The sequence below is a fragment of the Candoia aspera genome, chromosome 3 (genome assembly GCF_035149785.1).
Source record: "Candoia aspera isolate rCanAsp1 chromosome 3, rCanAsp1.hap2, whole genome shotgun sequence".
NCBI lineage: Eukaryota > Metazoa > Chordata > Lepidosauria > Squamata > Boidae > Candoia > Candoia aspera.
The window spans coordinates 204332745-204354797 of record NC_086155.1 but is presented as its reverse complement, the minus strand read 5'-3'; the positions used below and the strand labels follow the sequence as shown (position 1 = coordinate 204354797).

Below are 22053 nucleotides of genomic sequence, written 5' to 3'. Positions count from 1 at the left end.
GCTGGATTTAACTCTGTATACCGCCCAGAGTCACTACTGTGTGATGGGCGGCCATAGAAATTGTTTTTTTAAAATAATACTATTTTACTCAAACACATGCTCTCGGTACTCACATTGAGAGAAAAAAAATAACAGAGTTGCATGGATACTATCAATAGCCAGCTTGCATTCACAATGCTGCAGCTCTTGTGAGATTGATTTATCTCCAGAGGGAGGGAAGGGGGGGGTATTGAAATCACTAGTCATACACCTTTATGCTACATGGCTAGAAGGTTGTATTATGGAAATTACTTCACTTTTTTTTTTCCATTTTCACCTTTTATTTGTCAGAAGAGCACTTCAGATTGTGTGAACCCGGGTGAAATGCTCTATAGAAGATGGGTGGTGGCAGTGGCTACAACAAGGCAAGGAGGCAGGGCCAGGGTGTGTAGGCCCAAAGAAGTTGGTTTGGGACTTCTAGCATAGTACAGTAGAAAATATGGAAAATTTAACCGTGCAACTCCAGTCACTGAATTCCAAAATTCAGTGAAAAGTTATATCTGTCATGAGTACTGATGGTGAGCAGGAGGGGGCCCCTGTCCAGGGGGGAAAATGCATGCGCAGTTTAGAGGCTTTGAACTGTCCTTTGAAGAAACTCAGAGCAGACCTGCCTTGACTTTTGGGGTTTATCTGTCTGGGTTTCCTCACGCTTCTTCAGTTTGGTAGGATTTTCTGTCTACTATAGCAATAATAAGAGGGACGCGGTGGCGCTGCGGGTTAAACCGCTGAACTGTCGATCGGAAGGTCGGCGGTTCGAAACCGCGCGGCGGGGTGAGCTCCCGTTGTTAATCCCAGCTCCTGCCAACCTAGCAGTTCGAAAACATGCAAATGTGAGTAGATCAATAGGTACCGCTTCGGCGGGAAGGTAACGGCGTTCCGAGTCGTCATGCTGGCCACATGACCCGGAAGTGTCTATGACAACGCCGGCTCCAAGGCTTAGAAACGGAGATGAGCACCGCCCCCTAGAGTCGGATTCGACTGGACTTTACGTCAAGGGAAACCTTTACCTTTTATAGCAATAATAAAGCACTAGAGACCTATTCCTCGTCTCAGCGTGGTTCTTGCTTAGTCAGGACAATATCTCCCATTCCACAAAATATGAAAGAGAACTCTAAAAATTGTGTGTATCTGAAAACACCTTTGTAAAATGTAACAGTAGGGGCAGGAATAGGTAACCATTTTGAATTGGAGCCCATTTTGAATTTTAGAAGTTGCATTCAGGCAGTTTCTACCATGAGAGATATACCTGTTCCCCGTGGTAAATCGCAAATCACTCATTGGCCAGAAGAAACACTAAGTCATTTTCTCTGGATGTTCTATACCTTGCCAGTGGGACTTTTGAGGATCAAAAACATTGCTGAAAATTAATATGATGCTAGAGGTTAGAATGCTGCTTACCCGCACATGCACACATGCACCTTCAAGTCAGTGTGATAAGTTCCTGCAGTTTTCTTGGCAAGATTTCAGAAGTGGTTTGCCCCTGCCTTCTACCTGGCCCAAGGCCACCCAGCTGACTTTGTCTCAGATGGGACTAGAATTCAGGGTCTCCCGGTTTCTGTTCTGGCGCCTTTAACCACTACACCAAACAGGCTGTCTTTTCCCAGTTTAGGGTAGCAAAATGTTAGATTACAGTTTCCATAATGCCCAGAAACCATGGACAGAAATAATAGATCTGGAATGACAATATCTCACTTCAGTTGGGAAGCCAGATTTAGCCCATTACTGTTAATTTGTATTGATCACTACATTTTCAGAGGAAGAGGGCTCAGCACTTCAATTGGCAATTGGCAATACAACAAAATAGCATTTTCTCATAATGAAATTAAAATGCATCACTTTAAAAAAAATTAAAGAAGTCCAGTTCTTCCCTCTCCATCCACTCTTCATTCCTGAAGACATCATCACCTTCCCAGTACCTGAAAATTAATATTCTTTTGGGGCAGCTATCCGACTGTGTGGATCTCTGAGACTAATTCTTAGAGTGATGTTTAACTCTTCCACCCAAGCCTGCCTTGTTGTGATTTTTCAATTACTTATGCCTGAAATAGTTTAAATATAGTAAATATGTTCTGTACTGTGTCACGATACTCTGTAAACACAGAAGTACAAGAAAATATGTGACCCGTATGTTACAGAACCAGTAAATCAGTATTCCATACAGACTTTGGTCCCCCCATTTGCGATTAATAATTAAATTATATTAACTAGAATTATTGTTGTGAGTATTATTTAGAATATGCATTTAAGCTGTTTGAATATTAAAAAATGTGGGAGACAGCCATAAGGAGGAACAAAACAAGTATGTCAGTCCTTGGTTCTACCATATGCTTCCATGCATATTAGTATTTTTTTTTTTTTTTACTAAATGGGGCCCTAACTTCACCATGCTCTAAAGAACCATCGTCATGATATAATCACCAGCTTTCAAATTGACTTTTTTATGCCACTTTGTATTTTTCTGGAGCATCTCTTAAATATGTAAGGGGTTTGCAATTAAGAATGTATTTAGTATTATTAATTATAAAAGTAGACAATTTATATGTTTTTACAATTTGATTTTTATTATAGTGGACAGAAATATATAGAATAGCAGTGGGACGAAAACAAATAAATGTTGTTTTATGGGGGTGGGAAATTGATTTAGAAATAAATAATACAATATAAGGGGAAGGAGCAATTGCATTAGTGATTTGTATATGTGTTAATGGAAGGATTTATAGAAATAATGTGATCTTGGTTTGATATAAGGGATTGATTATGGAAATTGCTGTATATTCTTCCTGCTGAAAGTCAGAAGTCACTTTCTATGTCATCTTTAAAAATTTCTTTTTTCTTGTGTTTCTTGCTTTTTTAGTTTTTTGCTTTTTTGTAGTTTTTATCTTTGCTTTAAACTCAATAAAATTCTTAAAAAAAAAAAAGAACGTATTTACTTTTTTTTTTTTCATTTTGTTAATCCTTAACAGTTTGGCTAGATTATTTCTTGTTCACAGTGAGTAGACTAATCATGGGTAACTGTATAACACATCTTCAAAAATTACGGAGATTTCCTTGTAGTCTTACTGACTGTAAGGACGGTGTTCCTTGTCAGCACTGCATGCTCTGTGAAATAAGGAACTCCTTGCTCTGGCCAGTGGCATCATTGTTAAAAATAAGGATTTTGAAAACGTTTTCTGTAACCCGCACACTTAGCCTGGAAGCCACGCATCACCCTGTAATGTGTGGGGCAGGGGGAGAGAGTACAAATTGAGCAAAAAAATTACCTAAGCTTGTTTTAGCAGCTGCAATGAACAAATAAGTGTGAGTGATAATGTTCCTTGCATTCCCAGGGTATATCTGATTTACGTGCTAAGTCTTATGTAGCCCGTTTTTCCCATATGTTTTGCAGGGAGTGTTTGGTTGGCAAAGGAGCTTCCAAACAAGCCCAGTGCGTCTCCTGACAAAACAGTCCTGCGGTTAACCAAACAGTACTTCTGGCAGTTAATCAGGAGGCTAATAGAATCATGCTATGCTTTGCTAGAGTTCTCTCTAGAAGAAACAAATGCCATTTTAGGATACTCCAAATAATCTGATAACATTCATATTGGTCAGCTGTTCTAGTTATTTATTTTATTAAAAAACCCAGTGCTTTAATTCTGATTTGTGGCAACCTGACTGACTTACCCCTTCCCTTCCTTACTATAAAAAGAGTATTTTTACTGCAAAAGCAGGTGAGTAATAAAAGCAGGAGCCAGACAGGAAGAAAATAGGCAAAGCATATCATGAAATGTGATTGAAAGCAAAGACTAGGAGAAGAGGTGAAGCGTATCATTAAATGCCGCTCTGATTCATTTGCATTTTAAAATAGTTTTGTAAATGCTCTTTTCTGTGGCAACTAGAGATTGTGCTGGCTGTAGAAAATCTAGGCTGATCTGTATAATCAGTCTCTGGACATCAGAGAAAGCAAGAAGATGGTATTTGATTATTGTTTCCTCAAGGAAACCCATAATTCTACAGTATGGTGAGCAGAGCTTGCCAGTCATCTGTGCTCTTTCCAAACACCTTATTCTCCCTTCCGCATAACTGGAGATTTTCTTTTCATTTGTCTCCAAATTGAAATGCTTGTCAGCCAGCCCAGCAAGTAGGAGGAGGGTATTAATTTATCCTTTATGGCAGTAGGATCAAACCCTTTGGCATTAGTAGAACCATGTACCTCATCAGAAAGTATTAGCTGAAGCTTGGAAAGAGGGATGATCTGATTATGGAAAATAGTGGCAGGCGCTTCCAACTTACCTACATATGCATTCCCAGAAAATAATGAACTCACCTCAGCTAAATGACCCTGGTACTAGGTCAGGCAAGAAATACGATGTTGATCCATGTAACCATTTGAAAAGTAAGATGTGTTGGCAGCAGCTGTTTTCCTAGAATATATTTTTGGAACAAGTATATGGTACGTACCTCTCCCCCCTCCCCACCAGTCCTGCAAGGTGGTAGTGAGGACCTTTTTAATGAGATGCCATCATTATCTGTATCCTCCTCAGCCTCTGGGGATTCACGTGATGTGCTTGCAGATAGGAGGTCGTCAGGTGGCAGATCCAGTTGTTGGAAGTGTTTCAGCTTGTTGTTGTCTTTCCTGTGCAGAGGAATCTCAAGAGTGTTAGTAGCAATCCCCACCCCTTGTTTGCAGCACATATTCCGATAAAAACATAATTATATTCACATTTTTTCAGTCTGTAGTGAATCACAAAGCTTAGTATGTACAAAGATGCTGATGTTAATAACAAATCAAAGGATACACTGCATACCTCACTGAATCACAACATCATAGAGTTATCAAGTTTTCATCACTATAACTGATGAGCCTTCCGTTTTGTGTTAACTCTGTTTTACTGTTACGTCCACTATGAGATTTGGGAGCTTGAGAAAATTAAAAATTCATGATTGAGATACATAATTAATAAGAAAATATATAAGCTAGTGTTTTAGGTAAAGGTAAAGGTAAAGGTTTCCCTTGACGTAAAGTCCAGTCGTGTCCGACTCTAGGGGGCGGTGCTCATCTCCGTTTCTAAGCCTTAGAGCCGGCGTTGTCATAGACACTTCCGGGTCATGTGGCCAGCATGACTACTCGGAACGCCGTTACCTTCCCGCCGAAGCGGTACCTATTGATCTACTCACATTTGCATGTTTTCGAACTGCTAGGTGAGCAGGAGCTGGGACGAGCAACGGGAGCTCACCCCGCCGCGCGGTTTCGAACCGCCGACCTTCCGATCGGCAGCTCAGCGGTTTAACCCGCAGCGCCACCGCGTCCCCTAAGCTAGTGTTTTACTTTGTGGCAATTAACAGTTTACAAAGATGTTTAAGAATTTTCATGTGTTTCATTATTTTGTTGTATATGATTACATTACAAAGATTTTTTCCAATATTTTATGAAATTTAAAGAAACAGAATTGTGACCTGCCTGCAGACTTAAGTTAGAAAGATCAGGCAGATAAAAGGAGAGTCAAATAGGAAAAGCTAGAGGTGAATGAATATGTCTCAAAAGACAATTAAAACAAGTAGACATAAAAATATAGTAATAGATTTTAGGGTAAAAAACAATCCAGTGCTAAAAGTAAAAAGTGTAGCTCTTTTTATGCTGGATGTGGTCAGAACCACAAACCCCTCATATCAGTTAACTTTTTTACAGTCACTGTTCAGCATTTGTGCAATTATTATAAATAGTTACAAAATACAGATTAAAAGGCATAAATATTTTCTAAAATTAATAGAAATTAGTAAGATAATTCAGTATAACACCATAATAAGACACTGAGATATCTAAATATTAAAACTCATTAACAGGATGACACACTGTGGGTAAAAGGCTAAAATGCTTTCATGCTCAATGCTGAGCTGCTGAGTGAGTGTGCACCCTATATCCATCCCAAAAGCAACAGTGATGTCTCCAACTCTACCACCTCCCTCTGCCTGTGGAATGCACTTTCTCCTTCCAGATACAACCTCCACCCCTTTGCCCAGAGATGGCATTGCAGAGATAACCACCAGTTTTGCCCAGCTTCAGCAACCTTTCTTATTCATCACCCCTCTGACTTTGTGGCAAATAATTCTGGAAACTTGATAAATACTAGGTTTTGCAATTTTATCTTTAGATCAACTTCTGATTTCACATTGATTTAACATTCTGATTTCTTCCAGTGTTATCACAATTTAAAGTAGGAAAAAACCCTACAGCTTGTTTGAAGGAAATGAAAACTGTCATTAATGGGAAATGTTCTAATTTTTTTCTGGCTTATGCTAGGAGAGCCACAGAATGTGTGTATTTGCAAACAAAATTCTTATTTATATCATGGCTTAATAAGTGAGATATGATTAGAATGATCTAACTTAAAAGTTTGATTTATTAAGAAATTAATATACTACATGTTCTCATGCATATCATACACACACACACACACACACACATTTTATAGAGAGCATTTTGGAAATGGAATATTACTCTGTCTTGGCCAATTTGGTGGCAGGCTGCATGCTATTTCACAGACTATGTAAAAAGTTACTAATTGTAAATACTGTGCATTTTCCCCCCCCACATATTTTAATGAAGGAGTGGGTGTAGATCAGAGGGTACCTTGCTCCTGAAAGATTTTGTCTGTGTTTGTGTGTGATTGCTACCACTAGCAATCAATGCAGCTCAGATTTAATGGGGAGAAAAGGGGCTTGCTCTATATGGGGGAATCTCTGTAGAAGCAAAATCACTGGAAAGAGAAGGTTCAGTTTCACCTCCCATGATCTTCAGGCACTCCCAAATCTATCATGCTTATTCATGGATCTATTGTATGTGCACATGTGAGACACAGGCTCCAGCCCAACTCAAGATATGGCTGGGAATTGAAATGTTTCCCATCCTCACCTTGAGGATTTAATATCATTCTTTTTGGGATCATCCAGTGTGGCTGTATTAAGATGTTAAACAGTCTTTCATAGCTCTGTTTCTATGATGTTTCACAGGGTGGAAAGCAAAGTATCACATTCTTTAAATAGTGGCAGACTAACAACAGCATCCGATTTCTTCTGTGACAAATACTGCATTTCTCATTAATGGTGGCTTGAAATTGCCTTTGGTTGCCATAGTAACTATATCAGTTTTACACATAGCATTTATTCTGAGAAAGGTTATTGTGGCAACTGCTAGTAATTGGGAAGCTTTCCCATAGAAACTACTATTTTTAAGCTATGTTAACAAAATTCTACCTGTTAAATATAGCAAAAATGATAAATCAGCTGTAAATGGTAAATGCTAACTAACCTTGTTTTTACCAAAGAGAATAGATTTAGTTTCTGATCAGTGAGTGCAGGAAAGTTGATATTACAGTAGACTCAATTAAGGACTCTGTTTCTGAAATAATGTATGATATCACTGATAGCTTTTCTTTTCTTTTCTTTTCTTTTCTTTTCTTTTCTTTTCTTTTCTTTTGTTTTCGTAGCCAAAGTCTTCTCTAATCACATATAAAAATTCAAGGTAAAAGTTTATGTAAATTGGGGGCGGGGGGAATCATTCTGCCGTATTCCTACCACACAAACTCTCCTCCAAGAATTTTTCTCTCCTTCTTAACTCTGATATCTGTGATTGAATGAAGAGAGAAAGCTCAGAAAGCAAGACAAAGCCTGTAGCAAGGAAAGGCCATAAGGAAAAAGATGGACTTGACTCATCCCACCCTGTGGCTCTAAAGATCATTCTCTACATCTGCTTTACATATGGTTGAAGTAAATCTGGTTTAAAACCTAATGGGCTGCTGCCATCGTATATATTTTGAGATATGGCTTGGTGAAAGTACAGTTCCAAATTCTGGAAAAATATTTGGGATAACCAAATAAAACACAAGTGGTCACATGGGTACTTGATACAGAAAAACATGCAAAATGTGAACAAATTGAAAATATTGTAACAACAACAGAATTTGTAAAAGAACTAACAAAGACGGTGAAGAATTATAAGTGCGGTTGGAAAATAAATGCTTCATGGAGTTTGGCTCAAAGTTCTTATTCGTTTTCCATTCTCATCTTGCAAATAATTTCAAACAAATGTTGCAGCAGGGATTTATAGAGGACTGGCTCACTGAACCTTTTCCAGTTTTATTATGGCCTTTTTGAGGTCCTGGCCTCAGAACAATACAGATCATTCCAAACAGAATTGCACCATTGGAAATGTAAAGCTATTATGATAGTGACAATTTTATTTTAAATTTCCTGTCTAATAATCTTCAGCATAGACTTTGCCTTTTTCTCAGCAGCCACATGTGGCTGTGGTTGTATGCAACAGAGACTGTACACAAAAGGCTCTGGCGAGGAATTTTCTGTGACCTCAAGATTCCTTGTTTTTTGCCTTGTTGATGATGTGCTCCTAAAATTGCATATTTTCTTCTTGCACTTTTAAAATGCAACTTTGTGTTCCTTTTTGTTCCATCCCTTTGGATGGAGATGCCCATTTTCTGAAGAAAGCCACTTTTTTTCTAAAGTTTTTTTCTAAAGATTAAACCTTAATCTTTAACTATCCTGTTGACCTCAAGTTTACCGGTACTTCCCTGACTTGTGGTATATAGTCTAGTGGTTTTTTTCTTTTTCTTTAATACTACACATTTGAGCAATTTTGAGCCATTTAACAAAAGTTGATCCCTTCACTTTCACACGTAGCTTATTTTTTACCTGTCACCTCACTGTAAGAACATACTCTTTTAATGTCAAATATGACTTCCTTGAGAATATTTTCATTTAGATTGTTGATCATCTTTGTATAACCTTCAGTTTCTAATTCTTAAATGATCCTTACTTTGTGCAGAAAGACAGTGACCTACAACAGAAAATTTCCATAATAATAATGTGCATTCTGACTCATCAGTATTGAAATTTTTGGCAGTTCATTCTTTTAATCTCCTCCAAGCAATAGGAAGCTGATTTCAGTCCCCAAGGGACAGACCTTTAACTCTGATGACTAACCTTTTAATTCAAATATGTGTAGAGTGGTAACAGAAGGTATTGTATTTTTCTTTCCCCTTTAAGTGGTGAGGGCATATAGAGAAAACCATATGAGCAATGTTCTTCTTGTGTTAATGAAGCAAGCTCTAAAGCTGGGCCTGGTTCAGCTTTTGTAGAGAAATCAAATAATAAATAGAGAAGTTGCACTTATGCCACCTGGATACTTAAAGTAGTTCTGGAGATGGGCAGCCTGGAAATTCAAACGATCAATATTGTCAGTGCATTTATGGCTTACGGGGTTCATCTAACTTGCTGCAAGGCACTTACTTCAGTACTTTCAGTGAAAATGAATTAAGTCATAAGAATTTGGGATGATTATTCTACAAGTTATAAAGGCTTAATTTTGAAAAAGTAATAATAAATAACCTGCTTTTATTTGAGAGGCATAAAGACAAAACATTCAACTTTGGCCCTTTATTTGGGAGATAAATATTCCCAGGCTTTCTGACTCAAAATTGATTTTTTAAAATGTATTTACTTCGTATTACTTCATATGCTGCCTGTTCCCAAATTCTTTGTGAGGGACAACTGCTGTGTCACGGGGTGGGGGGTGGGGATCAGCATTTATACATGTCTAAGGACTGTTCTCTAAATTGATTACAGAAAACAAAACATTAAAATAAAAATCACAGAACAAGGAAGAAAACAAACTTCAGGTTAACAGCTCAATAAAATAGGACTGCACAAACTTCAAAAATAATTTGGAAAAAGCGCTTCAGTTTGGGAGCCCAGCACCTCTGTGCTATTCATTACAACAGCCTGTTGCTTTCTAGGTGTTAGGCTTTAGCTGAAAAACATGGCTGTTTTAAGAGTTGCATTGACTTTGGTGGGGGGATTCCTTTCAGGATCAGACAGAAGTCTGAAAACACTTGTGTGTTGTCATGGATAACAGAAAGGTGTTGGACTTGAATGAAGTCCAAAGCACTTTTCCCAAATTACGTTTGAAGCATGCGCAGTTCTAATACATTGTATTAGGTACGCATAATATAGAGAATTTTGTCTATTCAGATGCTCAGCATTTAAAATCTTGGGAAAATAAAGAGGACTAATGTACAAAAGAGACTAGAGAAAAGGTCGTGGGGGGGAGGTATTAATAATGTTATTCCTCTGTTTCCATCCACTTATCAGCTACAGCATAAAAATACAACACATAGGCAAATGCAGTTATAAACAGCACAGAATACAATACGGAAATGTAAATACCTAAGAAGCCAATGGCCAGTCTTCTTAGCGCCATGATATGTAGGTCTTCACGAAACAAATTGTGATTTTACTCTTTCCAGTAAGGTGACAGAACTGATTGATTCTAGGCATTCTGCAAAAAGAAATGGTGATATGCTACTTAAATCCAAGAACCCTTCCACGTCTCACGCTTGTACAGACCTATCAGAAGTGCTGGAACAACAGGGATCATATGCAAAAGTAAATCAGTACAAAATTAATTAGCAGCAGAATAAATGAAATCTTTCCTTTGTGTGCTCCTAAACCAGGAACAGTGACTGCTTAAGGCTGAATGATTGGAACAATAAAGCATCACCTTATTTTATTAAATATTGTCTTCACAGATGTAAAGTGCTTAGAGGATATGAGATCCGGTATGTTAATCGGCAAGAATACAGATGAATGCTTGTAGCCATTGCACTTCATCATGCAAAGGCTTTCGCACATCTATTATTTGTAATGGCAGTCAGCCCATGTTCTAACTCTATTCCTTATACAGGAATATAGGAATCCTGTATTTGATACTCCCAAATGCTTGTCAGATGCAGCTCTTAGGCTAGCAGCAGGACTAATCAGAGTAGAACAAAGAGTTTGGCTAGTAATATTTAAATACTGGCTTAAACTTATCTATCAGTCCACTGGGCCGCTCTACTCTGTTTTCAGAGTAGATTCTGAAAGCAGAATCTCCTTTCATGTGGCCTTTCTCAGACTGTTTTGTGTTACCTTGGTTGGTCTCAGGGTAAAAATCTGGTCGCCCAACCATTACTCGAAAGTGAGTGCCACGTAATTTGGACGGACTGCTCGGTTTTTGCAGGTTACCAAAAATACCCAATTGAAGAGGCATGACTCCCTATATTTACTCCCTGGCCTACTCAACCTACCGTTGGGCTTTTATCGTTCCTCCAGCACTCTTGTAGGGTAAATATTAGAAACTTCCCATGGCTCATTACACCTGCCCTTGGGGCACACAAGAGGTAGAATCAATCACACATGTTTTTTATATTGCAGGTCTTATACATCGTTGCATCAAAATTTATTCTTCTTCTAGCACCGATCCCTGGATAATCAGACAGTTTCTTTGCAGGTTTTCTGCTCGCTGTCTTTTTATATAACCTACAGGGTTGCAAAGTTTTCTCACCTTAAGGCTTTTGCAGGTGATCCATTGTAAGTTTTAAGATTTAAAATGGATTGCTGTATATGCTTATTTGTGTTTATCTATTTTGACTAGTTTTTTTTTTCCTTTTGATTTCTGTTTTACATGCTGGCTTAGGGTTGTAATAAATAAAAAATACATTAATTTCAATACAGGAAGACAGATTTAATATGTGGTTTTGTGACAGTTTTTAAAAGTGGAACTTTAGGCAAGTGTTAATCATTGTGATGAGATGGTGATTCCTTCACAGTCGATTGAGATAACATGATCCAGAAGTCCATGGAATCATTCTGTGTCATCCATGAACACATTCTTTGTCTTTTTGCTGGTGAAAATGCCAGTATAGTGGATGAAATGGACCAAAAATCAAGGTATAGTACTGGGCAATTATAGGTTAGTGGTTCAATCTATAAAACTAATCTGTAATCCTATCAAAATTGGCATGAGAATGATGAGCGCTTATAATCCTTAGTTTAGATGTTGGTCCCACAAACAGAAATCTAACAAAAAGTGCCTTTTCTTGAAATGTAAGCTACCAAAAGTTTTGAGTAAAGTCTTGTAGCAGTCTTGTTGGCTGCACATGATGGTAGAGACTCAGGATGTGGAAGTAGACCTATAGAAGTACAGAGACAACAGGTTATTGAACAGGGAGCTCTTAGCTGGAGATAAGTGATCTTGATTCTGGAAGCACCAGATCCAGATCTCCAAATACTTAATCTTTCTGTGGTTCTGCACATCTGTCATGAGTGCCGTTGAGCTGAAGACATCAGCGCAATGGCACACATGACAATAACAAGGAAACAGGGGAAGGGGCTCAAGATAAGTAGCCATCAACTTACAAAGACTGAAGGACAAGAGACAATGGCTAAACGGATCGCGAGGCACACCCAAGCTGTTAACGCTAACGCAACGGAGATCGCCCAGCTGACAGCAATCACCGGAGGAATAGGGAAACCGATGATGGGCGATCCCGGAACGCCAGCGGGGCCTCGCAACCCCTCACCTACCGGCAGGACAACGTGTTGGACAAAGGGGGGTGACGTAACCGCGAGTGAGGGGGCGCTGACCGGCGCGGGGTATTTAAACCCCGCACCGGCGCGCTCCTGTCACTCTCAGCTTTTTTCCTATACTGCATCTACACTGCGAATAAACCAGAGCCTGTTCCACGGAATCAGTGTCTGTGTATTACTCGAAGGTAGGCAGCGCATGACAACATCATCAATCCATTAACTAAGGGTAGTAGTATATCATTACAAAATTCTTGGAGTGTAAATAAAAATAGTTGATGGGAGTTATTTTTCTTCCAGATATTCAGGCTTTCCTGGCAACTATAGATGTGAGAGGTGTAGTTGATCTAGAATTTAAAACAAAGGAAGAATCTGGCTTTGATTGAGTTTTTGGTGTTCTGTACAGATTACAATGGATCCATGGCCCACAGGTGGCATGCACTAATATAGTTTAACACTAATATATTCTAACACCAGTATAATCTAACATTTTTGTGTAGGGAGCATACCTGATGCTTTTTTCAAGGATCCTCGAAGGCACTCATATTTCCTTAAGGAAGGGTGACCAGAATATCCCCCTTGGGAATACTACCTTCATGAGGTGTTCTGTGAAATACACATATATTTAGTTTCTTTATAAGTCCTCTTGTATGCCCATGTGCAACTTGCTCTGACAGTAAGATGAGAAACTGAACAGAGATGCCATCAGACTTTTCAGAAGCATAGCAGGACACTTATTTTGAAGTATACCAGTAGATTGTTTGTCAGGTTCTTGTATAGTTTCATTGGCCTTGCAATAATGTATTGGCTGCAAGACATCCACTCTGGAGATTATGACAGAGGAGTGCAATTTCTATCTGATCTTTTCAATCCTATCCAATATACTTTATAATACCAAGCTAGGAAATTATTGCAGGTGTCCTTTATGAATACTATAAAAATGTCTATGAGGAAGTGCATCGTGTCACTTTATTTATAAGAGAGAATTATTAGATAATTGCTTTAAAAATCTAGTTTGGCTCCTCAGAGATTGAGAGTTATAAATTGGTCTATAATCCAACCCTTCAGTTTCAGATACTCTTGGATAAAACGAATTATTTCTGTTGGGGGTAGAGAGTGTGATGCTCAGATACAACAGCGTGCCTGCAAAAATCTTCTTTAGTACTTAACACTTTGTACCCTTCTTGACTTTATTTTATTTTTAAGTGATTCTTCAAATAATTGTTTTAAAATAAAAAAATGCTACTCTGCAAAGCTAAGCACCATCCTGTAGTGTCATCTTAATTTACATTAGTGTTTCTGGTGCCACATAGACATTTGTAGAAAATAAAAATGCTGGATAGCTGCAATCCAGTGCTTTGTTTGGAAAACTGCCTACTTGCCTAGAAAGAAGGATAAAGCTAATCTGGCATAACAGAAAGGATTTGGGAGGATAGAGGGAATGGCAGGGAACAACATGGTTTCTGGTAGATAGGCATTCTGTGACTCACAATTACAATAGCCATCTTGTAAATTGTCAAGTTCCCATGCCAGCTATTGTGTGAGAACAACTGTATTGGTTTGGTCCCAGGCTTGAGATGACCTTATTGGGTCATTGTCTATGAATCAATACAAGGAATATTACTATCTTACTTCTCTGAGCTCTCTTTGAAGCTTTTGATACCATCAATCCTAGTATTTTTGGATTATCTGTGAGATTTGGGAATAAGAAGCCCAGCTGTGCAGTGTTTAAAGTCTGTCTGTCTGTCTTTCTCTCTTTCCTTCCTTCCTTCCTTCCTTCCTTCCTTCCTTCCTTCCTTCCTTCCTACCTACCTACCTACCTACCTACCTACCTACCTACCTACCTACATATAGTCTTTCAGTCATAATCAGCAAAAGTCCATTAAGAGTTACCAGAAATAACAACATATATATTTTAACTGTAATCAAATAAACCAGTTTTATATTCCTTTCGGTTATTTTTAACACAGTAACTTTTCAATTTCTCTAAAAATATAGCAAAAGATCTCTTCTCATATCTTATCTCTTATCTATAAACAAATCTTTCAAGCCTTGTCATTCAGTCCTAGGCAAAAAAGCTCCATTAAAGGCTACTTGAAACAACAAAATAAATATTTTAAACTTGATCACATAAACCAACTTTCTTTTCCTTTCATTTACTTTTAAGAATCTTGATCTTTAATTCCTTTAAATAGAGTCCCAGAAGTTGATTTTTTAAATCATTTTCTCTTTGTCTCTTCTCAGATACTCCTTCATAAATTTAATACATCTCTTTTGTAAATCCAAGATAAAAAAGTTGTCCAAGTGCTGCTTTGGACGGTTTTCCAGTGAAGTGCAGAGTATCTATCTATCTATCTATCTATCTATCTATCTATCTATCTATCTATCTATCTATCTATCTATCTATCAAATTTGTCACCGCCCATCTCCTCCCACCAGAGGGACTCTGGGTGGTTTACAAAAATAATCAATAAAACAATAAATATACAATGAAATTACAATATATAAAAATATATATAAAAATGCAATTACAAGTAAACAACAATCATAGATAAAAATAGAATCCCAAATGGCAGATAATAACTTAGTCCTTGTATGTGACGAGTGCTCTAGGGTGCTAGCCATCCCCAAACATGATGACTGCCGTCCCCACCCCAAGCTAGGTGGCAGACCCAGGTCTTCAAATTCCTTTGGAAGGCCAGGAGCGTTGGGGCTAACCTCACCTCCAGGGGCAAGATGTTCCAGAGGGCGGGAGATACTGCAGAGAAGGCATGCCTCCTGGACCCCGCCAGATGGAATTCTCTTACCGACAGGGTCCGCACCATGCCCTCTCTGCATGGTTGGGTGGGACAGGTTGATGTAATGGGGAAGAAGCGCTCACTCAGGTAGCCTGGCCCCATGCCATGTATGGCTTTAAAGGTGATAACCAACACCTTGAATTGGACCCAGAAGCAAACTGGTACCCAATGCAGCTCGCGCAGCAAAGGTGTTATGTGCACCCTTCTAGGGGCACCAAAAATAGCCCACGTGGCTGCATTCTGGACCAGCTGAAGCTTCTGGATACTCCTCAGGGGTAGCCCCATGTAGATCGCATTGCACTAGTCTATATGGGAGATAACAAGGGCATGAGTGACCATTCGAAGGGCTTCCTGATCCAGGAAGGTGCATAACTGGTACACATCACGAAGTTGCACAAAGGCCCTCCTGGCCATGGCTGCAACCTGCTGTTAGAGCAGGAGCCGTGAGTCCAGGAGGACCCCCAGATTACGCATCGGGTCTGTCTGGGGCAATGCAACCCCATCCAGAACCAAAGATGACAAAGTCCTGGATACGGAAGAGCAATTAACCCACAGCCACTCCATCTCACCAGGGTTCAGCTGAAGCCTGTTGTTCCCCATCCAGACCCCCAAAGCCCCCAGCCACTGAGAAAGAGTGGTCACAGCATCACTTACCTCACCTGGGATGGAGATATACAATTGAGTATCATCAGCATATTGATGATACCTCATTCCATGGTGACGGATGATCTCATCCAGTGGTTTCATGTAGATATTAAAAAGGAGCAGAGAACTAAACCCTGTGGCACCCACAAAGGTGGGGCCAAGGGTCGGACCTCTCGCTCCCTATCACCACTGATTGGGACCAGCCCTGGAGGAAGGAGGTGAACCAGCACAAAACCATGCTGTCCACCCCCAACTCCCTGAGCCACCCCAAAAGGATACCATGGTTGATAGTACCGAAACCTGCTAAGAGATCAAGAAGAGCAAGGATGGATGAACTGCCACCATCCTGCTCCCGCCAGAGATCATCCATAAGTGCGACCAATGATGTTTCTACCCCATATCTGGGCCTGAAACCTGACTGGAAGGGGTCTAGATAATCCGTTTCCTCCAGAATCCTCTGGAGTTGAAATGCCACCATTTTCTCAACCACTTTCCCCAAAAAAGGGAGGTGGGAGACAGGACAAAATTTTTCTAACACAGTAGGGTCCAGTGATGGTTTCTTGAGGAGGGGGTGTACCAGTGCCTCCTTGAAGGCCGCTGGGAACACTCCCTCTCCCAAGGATGTATTAAGCATCACCTTGGCCCATTGACATGTCACCTCCCAGGCTGCCTTCACCAGCCAGGAGGGACATGGGTCTAGATGACAAGTGGTGGCATTGACAGTCCAGAGGATCCTGTCCACTTCCTCAGGTCCAACAGGATCAAACGGTTCCCAGATAACTAGGTAAGAATGCTCCCTTGGTATCTCCACAGACCCTGTCTCACTCTTGCAGTCCAACTTAGAGCGAATCCGAGCTATTTTATCCTCCAGATGCTCAGAAAACTCTTCCGCGTGGCCCTGTAGGTGGGTCACTGGGCCCACCTTCCTCAAAGGGATCAGGTGATCCTAAACAGGGCCGTTGGGTGGCATTCTGTGGATGCAATAAGAGTGGAGAAGTATTGATGCTTTGCCTCTCTTACTGCCACAAGGTAGGCCTTAATAGTGGCTTTAACCTGTGTTGGGTCGGATTCGGTCCTTGTCTTCCTCCAGCAGCACTGTAGGTGTCTCTTAATCCTCTTCAGAACCCTCAGCTCCTCTGTAAAACATGGGGAGTGTCAGGTTCGATGGGACAAGAGATGCCACACAGACTGTTGTTGAACCTAGCAATATGAGAAGGGAAGGGTATTCCTTATATGTAGCAATAAGGGTCAGGTGGTTGAACACAACACATTTGACCCAATGATCAGCCTTCCCCCATTGATCAATAACAATCAAGGATATTGACTGTATGGATCAGGAGTGGTTGATAGGGAAACAGGAATGCTCTTACAACAAAGTTCTCTGGTGTAGTTCTCATTGACATGCACATGTGTGAAGACAGGAAGAACTCCATTGTTGCTTGGTAGCCAAGTATATTTTCTATTAACCCACTTGCCTTTCCCAGTGATTATCCATTATAATCTCTTCAGCGATAACTTCATGTGTTTTTCTAGAAATGTATGAATATTAAAGATGCCCTCATTGCTGAGAAGCAGCTTTATTGGCAAAGCTCAGCGTGTGTCTTAATAAGTGTAACGTTAGTCTGTGCTCCCTTTATTTATTTATTTGATTTCTCATTTGTGTTTATTAGCAGAAAGACATTTCATCACTACTGTTCCCTGTTACTTAAGTGATGTGATGTGTGCTTGTCATGTGACCTGCAAAATGTTCCGTACAAGTTTGCCAGTAATTATTTCTCTTTTCAATTGTAGCATGGCTATACAAGTTGACAAGTTCAACTTTGAAAGTTACCTAGATTCACCTGGTGAAAGAGCACAATATGCAAACTCAAAGCAGCTGGAAGAAGAGAGAAAGCAAGCAAAAAGTCTGGAGATCAGCAACAAGTTAGACATTATCTGGAAAATTATATCCTTTTTTCAGAAATTCTCAAGTAGGCCTATGATCTTTAATTCATTGTATTTCTGGGAATGAATCTGAAAAAGATGGTTTAAAATGGAGTGTTTCACATATTGCAAACTCTTAAACTAATTTTAGCTAACATTTTAATTTCTTGGTAAGTTTCTTGTAATGCCTTCTCATTTTCTGATTCAGTTGAGCATTCTACAAAGTCTTTTGGTTTTATGCTTTAAATAATGAAGAACTGTATTGTATATTGTTCTGAACATTGGAATAACTCTGAGTCTTCCAAGATAGCACTTCGAGAACATCAGTAAGAAAATAGAATCTGGCCACAATCGGTTGGATGTAAGGAGAAGAAATATGATTAGGGAGATGCTAGAAATGTCTTTGCCCTGTTCCCAGAGGCATTAGAGGTGGCACATACTGAGTAGATTTAATGGAAAGCCCAAAGGTTCATTTATTGGAAGCACTGCTTTGCTTTTCCTCTCCTCTCCTTCACCATGGAGGGACTTTTTGAGGTCTCTGTTGGCTACATCACGGACAACGCTGGGGGGAACTGCCTGGGGCCTTTGACCTCTAGACTGTAAAATCTCTAGAGTTTGGCTATCCCCTCCCAATTTCCTTATCCTCCCAACAACGAGGTGTGGTAGAGATTAATAAGGTCCCTCCAATGTGAATGGGGGCTCCTTCGCTGCGTGTGAGAGATGAGGGGGGAGTCCGAGTGTGAATGCGCTGGTGTGTTAGAGCACTCCCCCCCCGAGTGAGAGACGGGGGGAGGGGTAGTGGATGTGATGCCCCCTGCTGCCAGTGAGAGAGACTTCGGGGGCATAGTGAGTATCTGGGTGATGGTTGGGCCTATCAGTGCCGAGAGCAAGAGCTGGTGTGCTGGTTGGCCCACCATCCCCTTGTTGTGGGAAGTGTGTATGGTTGTATGATTGTATGAGAGGATGGAGGGACCCCTACCTCAAGCCAGGAATTCTAGAGGTCCAGAACTGGAGGCAGCTGGACTGGTGGAGCCTGGGGGATATAGGGCAGGACATTTCATTGAGGTGGTGATGGGCAGGGGATGTTATGACGGAAGCCGGAGGGTGGGTCATCATAGAGGAAGACACCTCTATGGGTGTTTATTACCTGTGGTGTGTTCCGACTCTCCGGGCTTAAACCTAGGCCCTGGACAGCAGACTCATAGGGGCCCTGGCCTCCAGCTGCTGCTTCTCAACGCCAGGTCGGTGAACAACAAGGACCCCCTCATATGTGACTTGATCACAGAGGAGGGGGCAGGCCTGGCATGTATTACCGAAACCTGGCTGGGCCTGGAAGGGGGAGTGGCTTTGTCGGAGATGTGCCCGGTCGGGTTTCAGGTGTGGCACCAGCCGAGATGCCAGGGCAGGGGAGGAGGGGTGGCAGTTGTCATCAGAGAGTCTCTCGTGGCCTTCAGGGGCACTGCTTCACAAGTAGCTGGTTGTGAGACTCTGTTTTTCAAGTTGGGTGCCCAAGAGCAGTTGGGAGTGTTGCTGCTTTACCAGCCTCCCTGCTGCGTGGCAACCTCCCTGTCTGAGCTGCTGGAGGCTGTCTCAGGGTTGTCGGTGGAGTTCCCCAGGCGTATGGTTCTGGGGGACTTCAATTTGCCATCCCTGGGGCGGGCCTCGGAGGCACTTTGGGAGTTCATGGCCACCATGGCGGCCATGGGCCTGACTCAGATTATTTAGGACCCAACTTGAGACAGTGGCCTCACACCAGACTTAGTTTTCTTGTCAGAGCAGTAGCAATGTGATCTGAGGGGAGAGTTACATCTTTCCCCATTGTCATGGTCAGATGACGCCCTGGTGACCTTGGGATTCTCATATGCCACCCCCCTCCACAGGGAGGCAGGACCTATTCGATTGGTCCGCCCTCGGCGACTGATGGACCCAGTGAGGTTTCAGAGGGAGCTGGGGGTTATACCTGAGGATCTGCTGCACGGTCCAGTGGAGGCCCTGGCGGCTGCATGGAACAGGGAGGCAGCCGGGGCCTTGGACAGGATCACGCCTGTGCGGCCTCTCTTATCCCATTGAACCCGACACTCCTCGTGGTTTATGGAGGAGCTGAGGGTTCTGAAGAGGACTAAGAGACGCCTAGAGCGCCGCTGGAGGAAGACAAAGACTGAATCTGACCGAACACAAGCTAGAGCGGCTATTAAGGCCTACCTTGTGGCGGTAAGAGCGGCGAAACGCCAGTATTTCTCCGCTCTTATTGCATCCGCAGAATGCTGCCCGGCGGCCCTGTTTAGGATTACCCGATCCCTCTTGGGGAAAGGGGACCCGGAAAATCATCTACAGGGCCTTGCTGAGGAATTTTCCGAGCATCTGCAGGATAAAATTGCTCGGATTTGCTCTAAGTTGAACTCCAAGTGTGGGACGGAGTCTGGGGAGATGCCTGGGGAGTGTACTTACCCAGTTATCTGGGAACAACTTGATCCTGTTGGACCTGAGGAAGTGGACAAGATCCTCCGGACTGTAAATGCCATCACCTGTCAATTAGACCCGTGTCCCTCCTGGCTGCTGAAGGCAGCTCGGGAGGTGATGTGTGGTTGGGCCCAGTCGATGGTAAATACATCCTTGCAGGAGGGGGTGTTTCCGGCAGCCTTTAAGGAGGCATTGGTATGCCCCCTCCTCAAGGAACCATCGCTGGACCCTACTGTTCTGGATAATTTTCGTCCAGTCTCCTACCTCCCCTTTTTGGGAAATGTGGTTGAGAAAGTGGTTGCGTTGCAGCTCCAGAGGATTCTGGAGGAAACGGATTATCTGGACCCCTTTCAGTCAGGTATCAGGCCCGGACATGGGACAGAAACAGTATCGGTTGTGCTTATGGATGATCTCTGGTGGGGTGCTGCAGGGGTTGGTACTCTCTCCTCTCCTTTTTAACATCTACATGAAACCACTGGGTGAGATCATCTGTCTCCATGGGATGAGGTATCGTCAATATGCTGATGATACTCAGTTATACATCTCCATCCCGGGGGAAGTAAGTGATGCTGTGACTGCCCTCTCCAGGTGCCTGGGGGCTGTGGGGTCCTGGATGGGGAACAGCAGGCTTCAGCTGAACCCTGGTAAGACAGAGTGGCTGTGGGTTAATGGCCCCTCTGCTCCTAGGAATTTGCCATCTTTAGTCTTGGATGGGGTTGCACTGCCCCAGACAGACCCGGTGCGTAACTTGGGGGTCCTCTTGGACTCATGACTCCTGCCTGAAGAGCAGGTGGCAGTCGTGGCCAGGAGGGCCTTTGCTCAACTTCATGTTGTGCACCAGTTACACCCCTTCCTGGAGCGAGAGGCCCTTCGAACGGTCACTCATGCCCTGGTCATCTCCCATATAGACTACTGTAATGCACTCTACATGGGGCTACCCTTGAAGACTATCCGGAAGCTACAGCTGGTCCAAAATGCAGCTGCACAGGCGATTTTGGGTGCTTCAAGATCAGCACATATTATCCCATTGCTGCGCGAGCTGCATTGGGTACCAGTTTGCTTCCAGGTCCAATTCAAGGTGTTGGTTATCACCTTTAAAGCCCTACATGGCATGGGGCCAGGTTACCTGAGGGACCGTCTCATCCCCGTTACTTCAATCCGTTCCACCCGGTCAGGCAGAGAGGGCGTACTGTGGACTTATAACTGTTGCACCACCCCCATGGTCATGTGATTGCAGTTCAGGTGCTTGGCAACCAGCTCACATTTACAACCGGTTGCAGCATCCTGAAGTCACATGATCATGATTGGTGACCTTTTTTGCTGGTTTCTGGCAAAAAAGGGCAAAAAACGTCCATTGGGGAAGCTGGATTCACTTAACAACTGTGGTAAATGACTGCGGTAAAATGATTGTAAAATCGGGTGGGGAGTCAGCTCATGAACCGAAATGACTTAAAGACGGAAATTCCAGTCCCAATTGTGGTCATAAGTCGAGGACTACCTGTATCAATTTGTAGTATTAAAGCATCTCGCTTTTTTTAAAAAATAGTAATTGCCTGTCAGTTTAAGGTTGTAAGATTATTCACAGTTGGACTACAGTATAGTTGGCAGTAAATTACAGTTCTCCAGACACTTAGCCATCGTTTAGCACTTTTCTTTGCTTGGCAGAAGACTCTCAGTTAATGAAGCCTTAAACACAAAATGTTGTTGTTCAGTGCAGAGCAAAGAATTCAAAGCCTTTAAATATCTGCATCTCAGATTTTATTTGGTAGGCTTTTTTCATCCACCCATCTGATGC

General features: G+C 41.8%; 1 protein-coding gene across 1 annotated transcript in view; it reads left to right on the top strand.

Moving 5' to 3' along the window:
* The window catches only part of TRAPPC9 (trafficking protein particle complex subunit 9), a 321801-nt gene that overhangs the window by 92639 nt on the left and 207109 nt on the right, over positions 1–22053 (top strand). The window contains exon 19 of the mRNA XM_063299706.1: positions 17667–17820. Coding sequence (XP_063155776.1) covers positions 17667–17820 — 154 coding nt within the window. The remainder of the gene's footprint in view (positions 1–17666; positions 17821–22053) is intronic.